Below are 14,931 nucleotides of genomic sequence, written 5' to 3'. Positions count from 1 at the left end.
ATGGCTTCACTGGACTTTGTGACAGAAGAGAGTGCTAAAACTCAAGGGATGTCAGCTCAGAGTTGCCAGCTGCTTGCTGAAGGACTGAGAACTGCAACACAGTTGGTTGTGAGATACAAAAATCTTAGTTTATTTAACAATGTTGTTAACATTTAATACAAAGACACAAACCAGTTCTCTTTTTCAGGACTTTGCAGACTGCATTCCATCTCCCCTACCACCCAAACTCTGCTCTGAGAGAAATGAGAGGGATAGCACTGAACTGATAAAGCCAGTTACTTGAGGGCATTAAATTTAGCTTTGCTTTTAACCCTTGGCCAACCCTGTTTCCTTTTAGTTGAACTTTGTAACATTTCTATTTCCATTCTACTCCACTGATGCAATGAACAGGTACAAAAATACAGAAAATTCTAGGACGATCTACATTTCTGTTCTACTTACAGTTTTATTTCTATAGTCCTAGAATTCCTACAAAGGCCCTTTTGAAATGACCCCTGATTAGCCCCATTCAAGTGTTAGATGCAAGAGGTTTTATTGTTTTTTGTTTTGTTTTTTGTTTAAATAACCCCATAGTGGTCACAAATGTCAAACCCTGTTTTAAACATCTATAAAAGCATTTATAGACCTAGATGTCTAAGCTTAGGTCATTAAAAGAAAGGTTAACTCCCGATAGTCACTGCAATGCCTTCAGTTTTACAGCTTATTCTGGAAGTGCCACAAGAGGAATCTGAAAGATAGAAGACACCAAGTTTACGTAATTGGCATTAAAATAAAAGGTTATTAATCTTTACAAAGCAATAGCTATCTGTTATTTGCAGTCACAGAGGACAGCATTTTACTGCAAACCCACTAATTTTCAGAAGGGCTGAGCATCTTTGCCTTTGGCAGCAGCTCTAAACTCAGTTCAGCTAAGGACAGCATGCGCTTACAATCCGCGGTTGTAAGCCTGTGCCCTGCAAGACCCCACTGCACCACCACACACAGACACACCAGTTGCTTCGGAACAATTACTGCAGCCTCACAATGAGACAGACAAAACACTGCTTATTACAAGACCAGTGGAAATGTCCCACATCAACTGTCAGCAAGTCTTCCAGGAGCTTCAGCGGTCAACTGTCACATCTCGTTTGGGTAACGAGCAGTAACATGCAAAATGAGCATCCCACAAGGGCATCGCTTTAGAGGCAGGGCAGCACGTTGCTCTCTAAAGGATCACCAACAAGATGTTCTTATAGGTTGTTTTTGCAGTTCAGAAAGTTAAAAGGGCCAAGCTGCTCCACAGCGTATTAAGAAGATCACAGCGTGCTCCCTCTCTGCCCCTATTTTCGGAGTGTAGAACCAAGCTGCCCTTGTGCTCAAACTTGTCAGCAGGGTGATTAGCACAGACCTGCAAGAGCTGTTCTTGTCACTTCGCACCTTCAGTTGTTTATTGCTGCCGTATATCCTAGGTTTTTGAACTGACTTAAATTACATCAACACGCTCAGGCTAGTGGTTACTTTAAAAAGGCCCATCACACCCACAGCTCCTGAACTGCTACCTGGAACGACGTCATTGCAACGCCTGACACTGCACGTGCAGATGACTTGTTCTGCCCTGACAGGGATCAGCTCCTCAGCTCTGGTCAGCGCAAGCAGGACAGAAGGACTCCCTTATCCAGTCACCTCTCACAGCATTAATCTCCCACAGCCACCTGCTGCACCGTGGAAGGCACGGAGTAAGCAGCAGGAAGAATTCCACTGACCTAAACTACTTCTTACAGGGTGTATTTTGTGCTTTGCTATAAGATCAGTCAACACCACTTCCACCAGCACTTTCAGGCTCCTTAGAGATCTGCTACCAGCCACTAACTCTCTTTAATCCTGCTCAAGTTTAAACCAGGACAATAAGCATTCAAATTCAAGTTTTCAACAGCACAATTTCATTTTTTAAATTTTTTTTATAAACCATGGACCGAAATCATCTTGGAGATGGAGTCATCAGAGCCAAGCTTTCCATTCACTAACTAAAAGGCTCTTCATCTATGGCTGAAGAGTTTTCCTTAATTTTAAAATGTGTCCTTTATCAAATCAGATAACTGTCCAGTGGCAGGACAACCAGTATCTTGACTTTTTTTGGAAGAACTCCTCTGTACTGCAAATACTTTCCCAGGGTAGGAAGTGTGACTGAAGAAAAGTCCGAGTTCTGACACCAAACAATAAATACTAATTTGGGACTAATGGCAGTGGCTGAGATCAGAAATCTCAGAAAAACAGAATTTCAGAAATTTAGAAACAAAGGAAAATAAGCAACAGAGGAGGAAAGCGGATGTGCATCACCCCTCCGCGACAGCCTTTCTTGGGGACTGCAGCCTCTTTCTCAGGGACGCTGTAATCCCTAACCAGCTACTTCTGACCCATTTCCATCAACTTTTTTCAGCATGCCATCTTCTTATTTGCGGACCTTTCCTCCCCTGCTCCATTCCTTTTTTCTCCAGCAAGCGTTTGGCTCCCTGTCCCACAACTGTTTTCCCCGGCATTTCAAGTGGGATAGTTCTGCGCTCACTTTAAGATGAGAGCTGGCAGTCTCACTTCTGAGAGAGGCAGAAGAACTCGGACAACACACCACCGCTTGTAGCAGCACGTGCAAACTGTGCACCTAGCGGGCACTGCTGAAGCAGGGGCGGAATCACAACTCCGCTGTGCCTGTGCATCTCCACAAACACAGTCCCAGAATAAGCTGCTCTTCCTCTCCCACCCAGCGCCAGCAAGGAAATGCTGGCACGTCCTGTAGTGGCATTACAGGAGAAAAGCAGTACAGCTGATGGTAGGCAAGACAGCACACTGGCATAACCACCTAAGCAGGGTGTTGTCTCCAAGTTGTGCACTTCTGACAACAACTGCATCCAAACTGCTCGTTAACTTTACCAGAAACTGTTCCTGCTCCGCTTACAGTGAAGGAAGAGATGGACTTGCAGTGCTGGGAAGCATCCTTACCTCTTGAAAGGCCTGGGAAACCCTGCACGCTAAGGGCAAAATAACAAACACTGAGGACAGTAACTTGTCAGCAATGGCTCCAGCATTCATACATCAGAATCTAAGAGCCTTTAAGATCGGACCATTCTTAAATCTACTAAAGGGCTGACCCATCTTCCAAACAGGCATGTCCGTGCAGGTTACCCACGCAGCGTGATGGTTTAGGCCGATAGGTAATTTTGGACAGATCACTGAACATTTTTCCATACTTGTGATAACTACAGCTACCTTTTCATTCTCTAAATCACCATCATCATGATATCACAAGATACTTCCTGTAGGAGATCTGGGATCATTTCCATTACACAAATTAGAGATGGAAGGCTGCGCAGGACCAAAAAGCATTGGTGTTGGAAGACAGAAGAACTCACAGCAGCATACCTCCTTCTCAGTGATCGACTTCTGCGTCTTCAAACTGTCCCGCAACTACTGGTGCTATGTCCACCTCCATCCCATCTGAAAAATTAAAAGCCAATGCTACGTAAGGCTCACAAGCAGATGATGCTGTCACATGAAAGACAGCGAGTGCCCTCTGTTGACAAGAGATGGCCAGAGCAGAAAACTTTTGCTGAACTTCTGAAAGCGGCCCAAGGAAACTGATGCCTTCACAAGTTTGTGGTTTTTGTTCCAGCTCTATCGGTCAGTCACTTAAAGACCTCACCGCTTCCTACAACCTCATCTCACCCTATCTTATTAAAAGACTTAAATAATATAAACTATTTCATTTTTTAAATGATGTTTTGGTGTAACAAATGGCATGATTCCTTTCAATAGCTTTAATTCCACTCTAACAGAAAGAGGCTGGATCCTGTTATGAAACCACTCTCAGTAATCATCAAGTTCAAAAAAGGAACAATTGCTCTATGCTACAATGTCAAAAAATAACAGAATTCTGAAGCTGAGCAGCCCTGGGGATATTAGTAATTGTAGCAAACCAAGAAGCAGTACTGTAGCAAATAACATTAGGAAGGCAAATAAAACTGATGAAGATGACTTTGAGACATGTGACATACTTGCTGTTCAATTTATTGTAATTTTCAAAATTTGGGGGTTCAGAAACCTGACAAAATTTTCAAATGAAGGGCACTGCTAAAACCAGAGTCTATCACCTAAGGTTATCTTTACATTATATAGATTTATTCAAAGTTGTGGAACAAGGAGAACCTGTAAACAACTGACAAAACAAATAGATTAAGAAAATCATCCACGTGGATAAGAACAGATTGGTTATTATTCTGTTGACTATTCTAGGCAAGCTGATAGTTAGAAATCCACAACTGCTGCATCATTTTTCATCCTTCAGAAACATCAGTCCATACCAAAACACTGTGAATTATATAAAAAAAAAAAAAGCGGCAATACTACTAAACTACTTCCCTGTTCTTCTCCCAGGTAATATATTGCTCCAGTACAGAAAAGGCAAAATTTGAGAGACTGGCTTTTTTCCTGACAAAAAGAAACCTTACTCCTTAAATACACGTTTGAACACTCAGTAGTATTAAGAGACAGCATCCTTCAGAAAAGCAGAAATTTAATTTTTTTTTAAATCCTAAATCAACTTCACCCTACCACTATTCCAGGAAATCATACCAGTAAGAATCAAGAATTCTTAACACAGTGGTCCTCATTCTTTAACACAATCCACGACAGGCAACACACTGCCCATAGGGCCACAGGCATTTTTATAACCTGTGGTTGTGAACAAAGATAGACGCACACAGTGTAGTAAGGTATCACCCACAGCACAGTATTTCCTCAGTCCTGGTGTTGATGGATTAGCCAGACTGGAAAACCACTGCTTTGATAGATTCTTTAGTAAAACAAAGCATTTCTTACCTTCAAACTCCCTTATCGAGTCTTCTGTTCTCACTCCAGCCATGTTGTACTGACTGCTGACAGACTGGGCTAACATGCCTTCTAACCTCTCCAGAGTGGCCTGACCTTCTGCAGTTAAATGCGACAATCCTTCTTCGTAAGTGTAAAAGGTCGGGATGTCACCTTGTTCTAGCTCTGCAAAAACAAGTTTATGTTTATCAGACCTCAGTTTAGGAGCCTACACCAAGCAGGGGTAGAGGAACAGGACAACAGCTAAGCAAGTTATGCTCAGATTAACTGACTGAGATTAAAAGGCTGCTTACATCGGTAACAGAATATACACCGTGATGTGAATTGACCACACCGCAGCATGGGCACCGAACTTGTGCTGGCACATCCACTGGGAAGAGGAAAGGCAGATATTTGTGTCTTGGGGCTTTTGAGAACGAGAACAATGTTTTTGCTGAATTCCAGTGATTTGTGACAGCTAAACTATAGATTTTCTGCAGACTTCTGAGTTTTTATACTGCTCTGTGGCAAAAAAAATGTTTTGGCAAGGCAAGTAATAAACAAGGAACTTCTAAACAGACCAAAACATTGTTATGACAGATACCAGGTATCCAAGTGCTGGCAGGTATTTCAAAAGAAAAAACTGTTACAAACCGTGGGCCTCAACATCGTACTCCTCCCCTTCATAATCGTTGTCTGAATCTTCATCATCTGGGTCTGGGTGCAGGGCCTGGCATTCACACATCGCTGAAAACATGGCTTCCACTGCACAAACACAAATGAACACAAACCTCTCTCGTTTCTCCACCAATACCCCGCAACAACAGGCAAGAAATCCTGGACCGAGTGATCAGAGAGATTGAGAGTATTCCTTTACCAGAACCACCGCTGAATTCGTATTTGAAAACATCATCCAAGCAGCCAGCAGCCATGCAAGAAACAAATCGGGTTTCCTAGATCCAGCCTGGTGCTTTGTCCTCTTAACAGCACTTTTTCCATTATTTCACTGATGACAGAGGCTTATCTCTGGACAATTCAGTCTGCGGTTACCCACTACAGGATTCCTTGCAGCATCTAATACATAAGATTCTTGAAATTTGGATCTAACTGTAAACTCCATGCTAGACAGGATACAACTGCTTTCCAGCAGTAGTGTCAGGACATTAGCATGTTCCTAATGAAATTGTCACTGACTTAAATACCACTGAATTTGTAGTTAAAAAGATGTTTCCCATAATCTTATCTATACACATTTGCAGAGAACGTGTATCTCTGTCATGTATTTACACTTAAAAGTCTCTATTTTAAAGCAATGGAGTTTTCCTTGAGAAGCAGTGCTTGAAATATTCCAGCTTCAAGTAAGATAAAACAATTTGCTTTATTCTTTTCAGCGCATAGAAATCAAGTAATTAGAGAAGGACACTAAAGGATCATATTGTTTACATCTCTATACCCCAGTGTCTTCCACACATAGCCAGGACTTTAAGCTAAAATACAATTTCCCTCTTCACTTACAAGCTGATTTGTCGCTAGGTACAAATCTGAATTCCGCAATCGGTTCAACATCGTCATCGCTGTCTTCCTCCTCCTCCCCTTCAGCCATGGAAGCCTCTTTTGTCTCCTCTTCTTTAGGAAATTGACAGATTTAAGAGAAACATGTTTGTTTTGTCCAAAAAAAGTCAGTTGGTTTATTCTTTCAGGAACACACATGTAATCAAATCAGAAACTGGACACAACCTGAGAGAGGCACAAACCTGCCCACTCCCATCCACATTACGGATATGAGGTCCTCTCACAGCACCTCAACACCACTTACAACGCGCACAAAAACTTCTCTGTTTATAATTTTAGCACTTCAGATTTATGTACCGTTTGCATGATGTATCCATGTACTTCAGGAAAACTGCCTGATTCTTATTAAAAACAGCTGCAGTCAAAAAACCCCAAAACCAGTTCACAATCGTTATCATTTACTTGCACAATGCTATATATGTATTTTTTTAAATCACATGAATTTTGCAGATCCTTAACACTGCTGTCATGAAATCAACTCACTTCCAGTGTGGCCTCTCATATAGGACCGTGACATTTACAGAAGATCTCTACTCGATTTTTGACATTCCTAGCCAGCCAGCAAGATGTCAGATGTAGAAGGTACAGCCAGAGCCAGTGACAACTGTGGGCAAAACCGTGCTTCCTGACTTCTCTGCACTGCATACATGAATAAGTCAGCAACAAGGTGACGTTTTACTTTCCGTAAATACAAAAACCACAAAGATGGCTACAGTTCATCACTTTGTGGCTGAGAACACTGCACTGACAGCCTCAGAAGTGCGTAATTATTTTCTACAGAAAAAGAGGAATACAGTTAAGGCTGTTCCACTGAGAGTGGCTTTTATCACATACAAAATTGGCACCACAAAGAATATTAAGAAGCCAAGAAGCTGCCAGCCAGCTGCCCCCAAAAAATGAAGTGTCCAAGGAAGCTACCCAATTCTTTTCCAGCTGACACCCACAGGCACAGCTTGTTACTGCCGAGTCCAGCTCTTTGTTTTCAATGAAGTCAACCTCTGACTGCCTTTTTCTAAAAAAGGGGCGAGGATAAGGCACATATACACAGGGAGCACAACACAAACTTTCAGAGGAAGAACAAAATGTACCCTGCCCAACTAAGAATGAAGACTCCTGCAGCCCAAGAAGTGAAGAGGTTTGGGTTTAAGACTATTCAGCAGTTAAAATTGCAGGCCAGGGACAGACATGAAAACTAAACAAATCTACTTGTGTAGAAGTTTTACTGTAGCCAGATTTCATATATTAAACAAAAAAAAAAAAAGCCACCCACAAAAAACCTCCACAAAAATCAGTCTATTAAGTATTTATTGATAAGAACTATCACAGAATATCCATATTTTCAAACACCATTATCAGAATGAATTAAAAGCTGGAAACATTATCTTACTTCAGACTAAGCTCAGTTTACTTCAGAATAAACTAAGTTAAAGGAAAATGAGGAAGAAGAACCAAGAGGTGTGCGTACATGTCCTCTTATTATTGGTACTGGTACGACTGTGAGAGAACATTAGTAACATGAAAAAAGGAAATAATGAAGAGTATTAATAGCTTCAAAACGCCTCTGCCTCCTCAGAGTCTTGTCAGTATTTTCAGTATATAGACTATTTAAAGAAAAATTAAATGCCAGATTTTAACCTTTAACTACAAGGACTAGTAGGCATGAAGGGGAAAGGAGACCTGCTCAAGACTAATGCTTGCTACTCTTCAGTTGAGATGATAGTTTATGACACACTTAAAATATTAAAAGTTCTGCCAGAAGAAAAAAATTGATACATCAAACCCAGAAAATCTGCATACAAACAACGAAGCGGAAACCTTGTTTTCTCTAAGTCAAAGCAAGAATGGTCAAATGTTGGTTTTGTGGGAAATCTACAAAGATCCATTAAAGCCTGGTGACATGAGCTATTGTCTTTTTTTTTAAGCAAGCTGTAGGAGAAAACGAATGAAAGCTTGCAGGCAAATGTGAAACAGCAGGAATTCATAAAGCCTGGAGAGGGTAACAACATTAACATAAATTCAACAAAGCAAAAACAACACCTAAGCTGGAATCACAGGGAGACTGCAGAGGAACTAAATTATTTCAAATTAGTATAATGGAGCAGAGAACCAATTTTCAGTGGCTCCAGCTATATATAGTCACATGCTGAGCGCAGAACAGCACAGAAGTGACTCTAAACAAGGGCAAAGCTGTACTTTCAATACAACTATCCTCCAGGGTAATGAAAACAAGAATACAAGCTATTACTTGAATGAAGGATATAATTTTTAAAACCAAAATTTACTCTTTTTGAAGAAGAACTCATGCCGCTCAGGACTGCATGGGAACACTAAGCAACGCTCCGGGCATACCTTCGAATTTGGCATTCACCATGACGTACAAGTGCTCCCATGGGTAGGCGTTCAGGTCCCTGGAGACGGCATGTAAACTTATGGTGGGATAATCCAAGGAGAAGCCAACTCCAGAGTTTTCCAGCCAAGACAGGCGACTAACAAGGAGGGGATAAAAAAAAAAAAAGAAAAAAAAAAGGAAAAAAAAAAGAGACAAGTTAGAAACTAACAGAGGAATCTAAGGTACCCGACTCACTCCTGAAGAAAAGCAAACCAACCCCAAAAATGTGAGTAATTCTGGACAAGGCACTTACCCCACTCTCAGGTAACACACAGTCCTGGACCTGCCCTAACAGCACCTTGCAACGCCATTAACTGATGGCTGAGGTAAAAGAAACCTTAAAGAACGTGAAGCTGAGCACCCTAAACACATTTGCACTAAGCCCTGAATTTCCCTCCCTACCTCTTAAATTTTCTCCTCCCTGTAGATATCTATCATCCCAAAGATAATTAGAGAGGCTCCAGAGTGTGATTTATAACTCAAACTATTAAACGTTCTGTGGTTTTCAAAGATAAAAAGAAAGAACACTGAAAGGAAGTCACTATCGTAATTTCTGGAGGATTATATATCTGATGTGGGTATAGCCTGTATGTAGAAAAACAACCAGTTCTGTGATCAGCAGAGCTAACAAAGCCAGGTTATGTTTTCCCCCCCTCTCACAACTTATGCGCTGTAACCTCTGCTTTCCCCCATTTTCGCTCTCATCCCTAACCACAGGAAGAGACAGCACAGGTTGTCGCCACTGGGCTGCTACCTCCTTCGTATCAGAAAGATCAGTATCTTTTGAGCAGACGAGAAATCAAACTCAAGCCAGTTTTGGGTGTCTGTGATCAATGAGGTCCCACAGCAAACAGAAATATTGAAGGGCAGAAAGTGAGACCTCCACCACATGCAAAATGTGGCGTTCACAAGTTTTTGAGGGGTACAAAACCAACACAAAGGTCACAGAAGACTCCTCGCCTCGGGAAATCAGGCTGAGAGCAAGAGCTAGCGAAGTGGGAGTGAGGAATGTCTTTCCTAGCCTCAATCGGCCAGTTCTCAATGTTTACAGCTGTTGACGTAGAGTCAGTACACGGATCCAAAGCCGCATTGTCCTCCCGGCTGCCCGGTTCTCCCACAGCACGACGCTCCTGCAAACGCTGGCGTTTTCTATTCATTACCAGCAAGTGACTCTGGTAAAAGCTCTGCAACACGCTCGAAACACACTGGGAGGAAGCTGGCAGACTTGTACGTGCCTCACACAAAAATCTATTGAAAGCGAGTTACAAGGAAACTCAACATTATATGTGCTGAGAGGAGATGCTGTGCAAACAGAAGCCCTTGTATCTGCAAACAAAAAACTAAACAAAACAGTAAGTGAAATTCCAGAGAGATTCCTCTCCAAGAGGAACGCAACGTCACTAACAGGTTCAGGTGGGGCAAAAGCCCCTGGAATAGTATTACCCACTTTATAAACACTTTGTAGCCTACAGGTTTTAAAAGACAATTCACTCCTCGGTGCATGTTTCAGATGGTGCTTTCGTTCTAACAACACCCTTTGGCTGCAGAAATATATTCTATTTAAGGTACTTTTCCGTGGTTAAAGAAAATTATGTTGCCTTAGTCAACAAGTTGTCTTCTTGAACCGCGCAACGCAGGAAGGATTTCTAGGAAACTATAAAGAGCTCTGGTAACACCTTTCAGAATAACCAAACTAATTTCCGAAAGGACATAAAAGTGTCTACGCGATTAACACGACACGAGAGACTTCCCAGAACCGCAGTCCTCGCTAACAGCAAAAAAACAACAGCCGTGTCCACTCCCCCCCTGCCAACCGTGGTTTTAATGAGCCGGCCAGCCGGTAATCCCTGGCCGGGGCTGTTCCCTCTTGCCTTGTTTAAAACACGCGTGAATAGCCAGGACATCCCGCACCCCCCCTCAGGGCAGCCCCCCGCACCCCGAGGCCTACGGGGGTCCCGAAACTGCAACACCCCCACACACCTCTCGGCGATGTAGAGCGTACCGGCGCCCAAGGTTCGCCCCGCCAGCACCGCCTCCGTGTCCGGCTGCTGGTGGCGAACGCCCTCGGCCGGCGGCGGGAACCGCTTGAGGAAACTCATGGCGACGCCGCCGCCTCCCTCCTCCACCATCTCTTCTTCCTCCTCCTCCTCCTCCGCCGCCGCCGCCGGAAGCGGAAGCGCGCCCCTGCAAGCCACCAGAAGCGGATCTTCTCGCCTTGCCGGACCTCTCTAGGCACGTCTCGATGGTGCGGGCGGGCGTCCCCGCGCCGCCGCCATATTGGAGACGTTCCCACCTTTGGGGCGGCTGAGAGGAAGGAGAGGGCGAACGGGCCTGTGAGGCACCAGAAGGCTCCGGCGAAGGTTGTGGTTCTCCCTGAAGTAATTTTCCCCTCGTCATCGACCCGCAGGGCAGGGGACGGTGTTTCAGCCCGAAAGGTTTCCCTGCTCCTGAGGGCGAGCTGCGGTGTACCTCCGGAGCGATGCCGTCTGTGTTGCAGAAGCGTCTGTCTCTGGCAGTTTTGGAGTAAAATTTTCATTGTCTGGAAAAGAGAAAGCAAAGAGAAACGCTGAGGTGATCGCTGACGGTACCGCCCGATGACAGTGGATGAGCAGTGTACGTTATTTTGGCCTGTAAATCTCTGTTGGACAGGTGACAAAGGGAAAAACAAACGAGGCAGCTTTCTGGTGACCATTATCAGATGCTGGAAAGGGAATTTTAGATGGATGGCCAGCACCCAGTGCCTGATAGATACACATGGAGAAGAAAAATAAAGTCACAAGTACCTGAATTGCTTAAGGGATATCCTGTTGGTTTCTCTCAGCAGTGATGAACTTGGCATCAGGAGCCCGATGCTACTACAGCATGTACCTGGTGAACTGCCATCAGGGAGCTGGGGATAGTTTTGTGGCAGCGGATTGCAGTAACAGGAAGGCTGCCGTCCCTTCACGAACACTGGCCCAGCATCTTCCCCTGGATTTACACCATTTCTGCAGCAAGTTTCTCTTATGACACATGCTACGGCAGTAAGAAAGAGGGATTACACCAGAACAGGGCGAGTAAATAAATGGTAACATTCAGTCTGCACCAGTAAAGCACATCTCTGTCAGGGGATGCTCCTGATAACTCCATCAGCGAGGCAGCATCACTGCAAACATCTCTTCTCCCTGACTTCTCAGGCTGGCAAATGCTCCTGCGGTAGCAACATACTCACCAAGAGCCCATGCAGTGGTTACCTTGTCATGGTTTTTAATCTTCTGTCCTGGTTTAACCCCAGCCAGCAACTAAGCACCACGCAGCCCCTCACTCACTTCCCCCCACCCCTTGGGATGGGGAAGAGAATCAGAAGGAAAAAGGTAAAACTCGTGGGTTAAGATATGAACAGTTTAACAGAACGGAAGAAACTAATAACAAGGATAAAATGACAATAATAATAAAAGAACTGGAATATACAGAACAAGTGATGCACAATGCAATTGCTCACCACTCACTGACTGATGCCCAGGTAGTTCCCGAGCAGTGACACCGCCCTCCACACCAACTCCCCCCAGTTTATATACTGGATATGACGTCCCATGGTATGGAATATCCCTTTGGCCAGTTTGGGTCAGCTGTCCTGGCTGTGTCCCCTCCCGACTTCTTGTGCCCCTCCAGCCTTCTTGCTGGCTGGGCATCAGAAGCTGAAAAATCCTTGACTTAGTGTAAACCCTACTTAGCAATAACTGAAAACATCAGTGTGTTTTCAACATTCTTCTCATACTGAACCCAAACATAACACTATACAAGCTACTAGAAAGAAAATTAACTCTATCCCAGCTGAAACCAGGGCATCTTCCCTTTCATCAATTTGAATTTACATTTAAGGAGTCATTTACCTACCTATGTGCAAACCCAGGTTCTCACAAACACAAACCAATTAGTAACAGAATTAGGTCTCCATCTTTCCCTTCTCCAGACTTTCCTAGTTATGGTCTTGGATAGCAAAAAGCCAAAGCAGCACATTCTGGAAAAATAAATGTGTGAAGAAACACGGGGAACAAGAACATAATGTGGTTCTTTTAGGCTGAGCTTTCTACAATGTTTTGGAAACATTTATCCATTTTGGAAACATCTATCTATTTTGGATTCTAATTATGCAAATATTATTCACACAAATAACCACCTTGACTGAAATCAAAGCAAATTCCACAATGAGGTGATATTTAAACACTGCTGGAATAGCTTGAAAAAATCTACAGAGGCAACAGGAGATGAGGAAAAGGAAGTTTCTCGACCGTCTTCAAGTTTGCCACACCAAGACAAGTGCTTATCTGGAAACAAAGTTCTACGATTCATCCATGAATACAGATCAGCCAGCAGCAGTTGGTGGGAAGAGATGCAAATATTTGGAAACACGCATTCACCACAATTAGCGGGTATAAATCAATATTCCTGCTCATGTCCATCCCCTCTTACCTAACATGGCTGTCCATCTCAGCCATGGAGAGCCCTCACCACCTCTGTAGGTAGCTGGAAATCACACAACAACTCCTTTAGATTGTCTTAAATTAAAATTTCTGAGTGATTGAAGTTGAATTAAGCCACTGCAGTGGAGAAACACAGAGTTCTTTTCTCCTCCTGCACACAAATGTGAGTCTTTCTTGTGTCACATACCACTCTTCCAAAAGAAGACAGGGAAAAAAGATGGTTTAAGCCCAGAGTGGGAAGTTGGTTTTGAGGCTGAGGTGTTGGGGAGGAGGAGAAATCCTCATCTTCCTCGTTTACAAGCTCCACACACTTGGTACCCCAGTACTGAGTGTTACATCTAACAGAACTTCAGAGTGGATAGGCAGACATTTCCTGTAAGTTCACAAACCAAACAGAATAGCACTATTTGAAAGCTCTTTTTCCTCAGCTGTAAGAGCTTTAAAAAGTGAATTAGGATCCACCCACAGGCCAATGCCTGAACCTTGGATGTCCCAGAGTGATTTAAGTCAACCAGGGCTGTGTTCAGAGGCAAGGGAGAGCAGCAGGTACCTTCACAGGGTTAAGAGTCATCATGGGACAGAAGGTAGGACTTGCCACCCAAGGGCACTTGCTTCCTCTCTGCTGACTATGCAGCACTGCCTGGTGTAAGGTGGCCAGTTAAAACACTCAGAATCTGTCAAAAATGCATATGTAAAATTTTGGCATTGCATTTGGAGCAACAGGATGGATTTCACAGCAATTTCTATTCACTACAGGAACACGCAGTAGCTTGACTAACCACAGACACATTCAAAGAAAAAAAAGATTGACAGGCTTCAGTGATTGACACAGAGAGAAGCTACCCTTTTCTTTGATTCACTTCTCTCCCTGACTTTTTCCTGTTAAAAGTCCTAAAACATCATCTATGTCCATTGCCATAGCCACATCTCAGAACATCTACAGTGTCAGTGCTTCTCTGCAAGCTTCCATCTAGCGGTTCTACACATCTCAGCCTGAACAGATGAACCTAGCTCCTCTCTCATCAGCACCACGTGGAAACCTCACGGATGTATGCTGGAACAGCCGAGCTGGGTACGGTGCTGGCTGCAAGTACGACCCTTGCAACCAAATACTGATAACAACCAGGCAGATTTTCTCCCTAGCTGTGAGAATTCACCACTAATTCAGCCATTACACAACTCCAACAGCTGACGAAATGGGTGTTGTAGCATCAGGCAAGCACTGAACCCTGTTCAAGCTACTGGGTTTTGTCAAGTGACTGCAACACCACTATGAATTTGGATATAAAAATTACAAAGAAGATGGAAGAGAGACAGAAAATCATCAGAACTGCAAAAATAAATCCATCAGGTCTTCCCCACTGTCAGCCAGAGCTGGTCAAAGAAAGAAAGAAAAACTTGTCAATTGAGCTGCCATAACAAAATCCACAGAAAACACGAGTTCACCATTCCCGTCGCAGGCAGTGGCACTGTCACGGGCTGGAACGATATGCAGCAGCCGTTACTCGGTGCTTATTTTAAAAGTAAAAAAGAAATGTATGCGCACATGTGATGACCATTAAAAAGCACTTGTTTCTTCAATACACATTATACTTTGTACATAAGTTATTTCAATTTTTTTTTATTATGACAATTTACATGTCATATTTATATGAAAGAAATGACAGTAGA

General features: G+C 43.4%; 1 protein-coding gene across 3 annotated transcripts; it reads right to left on the bottom strand.

Moving 5' to 3' along the window:
- Positions 1–106: 106 nt before the first annotated feature.
- CLNS1A (chloride nucleotide-sensitive channel 1A) lies at positions 107–10,972 on the bottom strand. 3 transcript variants are annotated; one of them, XM_049823078.1, is made up of 7 exons: positions 10,778–10,972; positions 8,758–8,894; positions 6,352–6,462; positions 5,491–5,601; positions 4,849–5,022; positions 3,384–3,468; positions 107–727 (listed from the first exon to the last, which is right to left on the bottom strand). In XM_049823078.1, exons 1-6 carry the CDS (start codon positions 10,924–10,926, stop codon positions 3,401–3,403), a joined length of 750 nt encoding a protein of 249 aa, XP_049679035.1. In that variant the 5' UTR covers positions 10,927–10,972; the 3' UTR covers positions 107–727; positions 3,384–3,400. The 3 variants fall into 3 exon arrangements, with proteins under 3 accessions (XP_049679035.1, XP_049679034.1, XP_049679036.1); XM_049823077.1 differs by having other exon boundaries at positions 3,394–3,468; positions 10,778–10,971; XM_049823079.1 differs by having other exon boundaries at positions 3,394–3,468; positions 6,352–6,459; positions 10,778–10,970.
- Between the last annotated feature and the right edge of the window lie 3,959 nt (positions 10,973–14,931).

Source organism: Accipiter gentilis, chromosome 19, assembly GCF_929443795.1.
Source record: "Accipiter gentilis chromosome 19, bAccGen1.1, whole genome shotgun sequence".
NCBI classification, from domain to species: domain Eukaryota; kingdom Metazoa; phylum Chordata; class Aves; order Accipitriformes; family Accipitridae; genus Astur; species Astur gentilis.
This window is presented reverse-complemented; position numbering and strand designations above follow the sequence as displayed.

Bases quoted from the DNA above. Each gene is read 5' to 3' on its own strand.
- CLNS1A (XM_049823078.1), bottom strand. From the start codon at position 10,926: ATGGTGGAGGAGGGAGGCGGCGGCGTCGCCATGAGTTTCCTCAAGCGG. The intron at 5,602-6,351 runs GTAAGTGAAGAG...GTGTTTGTGCAG, and splicing joins ACCTAGCGACAAATCAGCTT to TGGAAGCCATGTTTTCAGCG. The intron at 5,023-5,490 runs GTTTGTAACAGT...TTGTTTTTGCAG, and splicing joins GTACGATGTTGAGGCCCACG to AGCTAGAACAAGGTGACATC.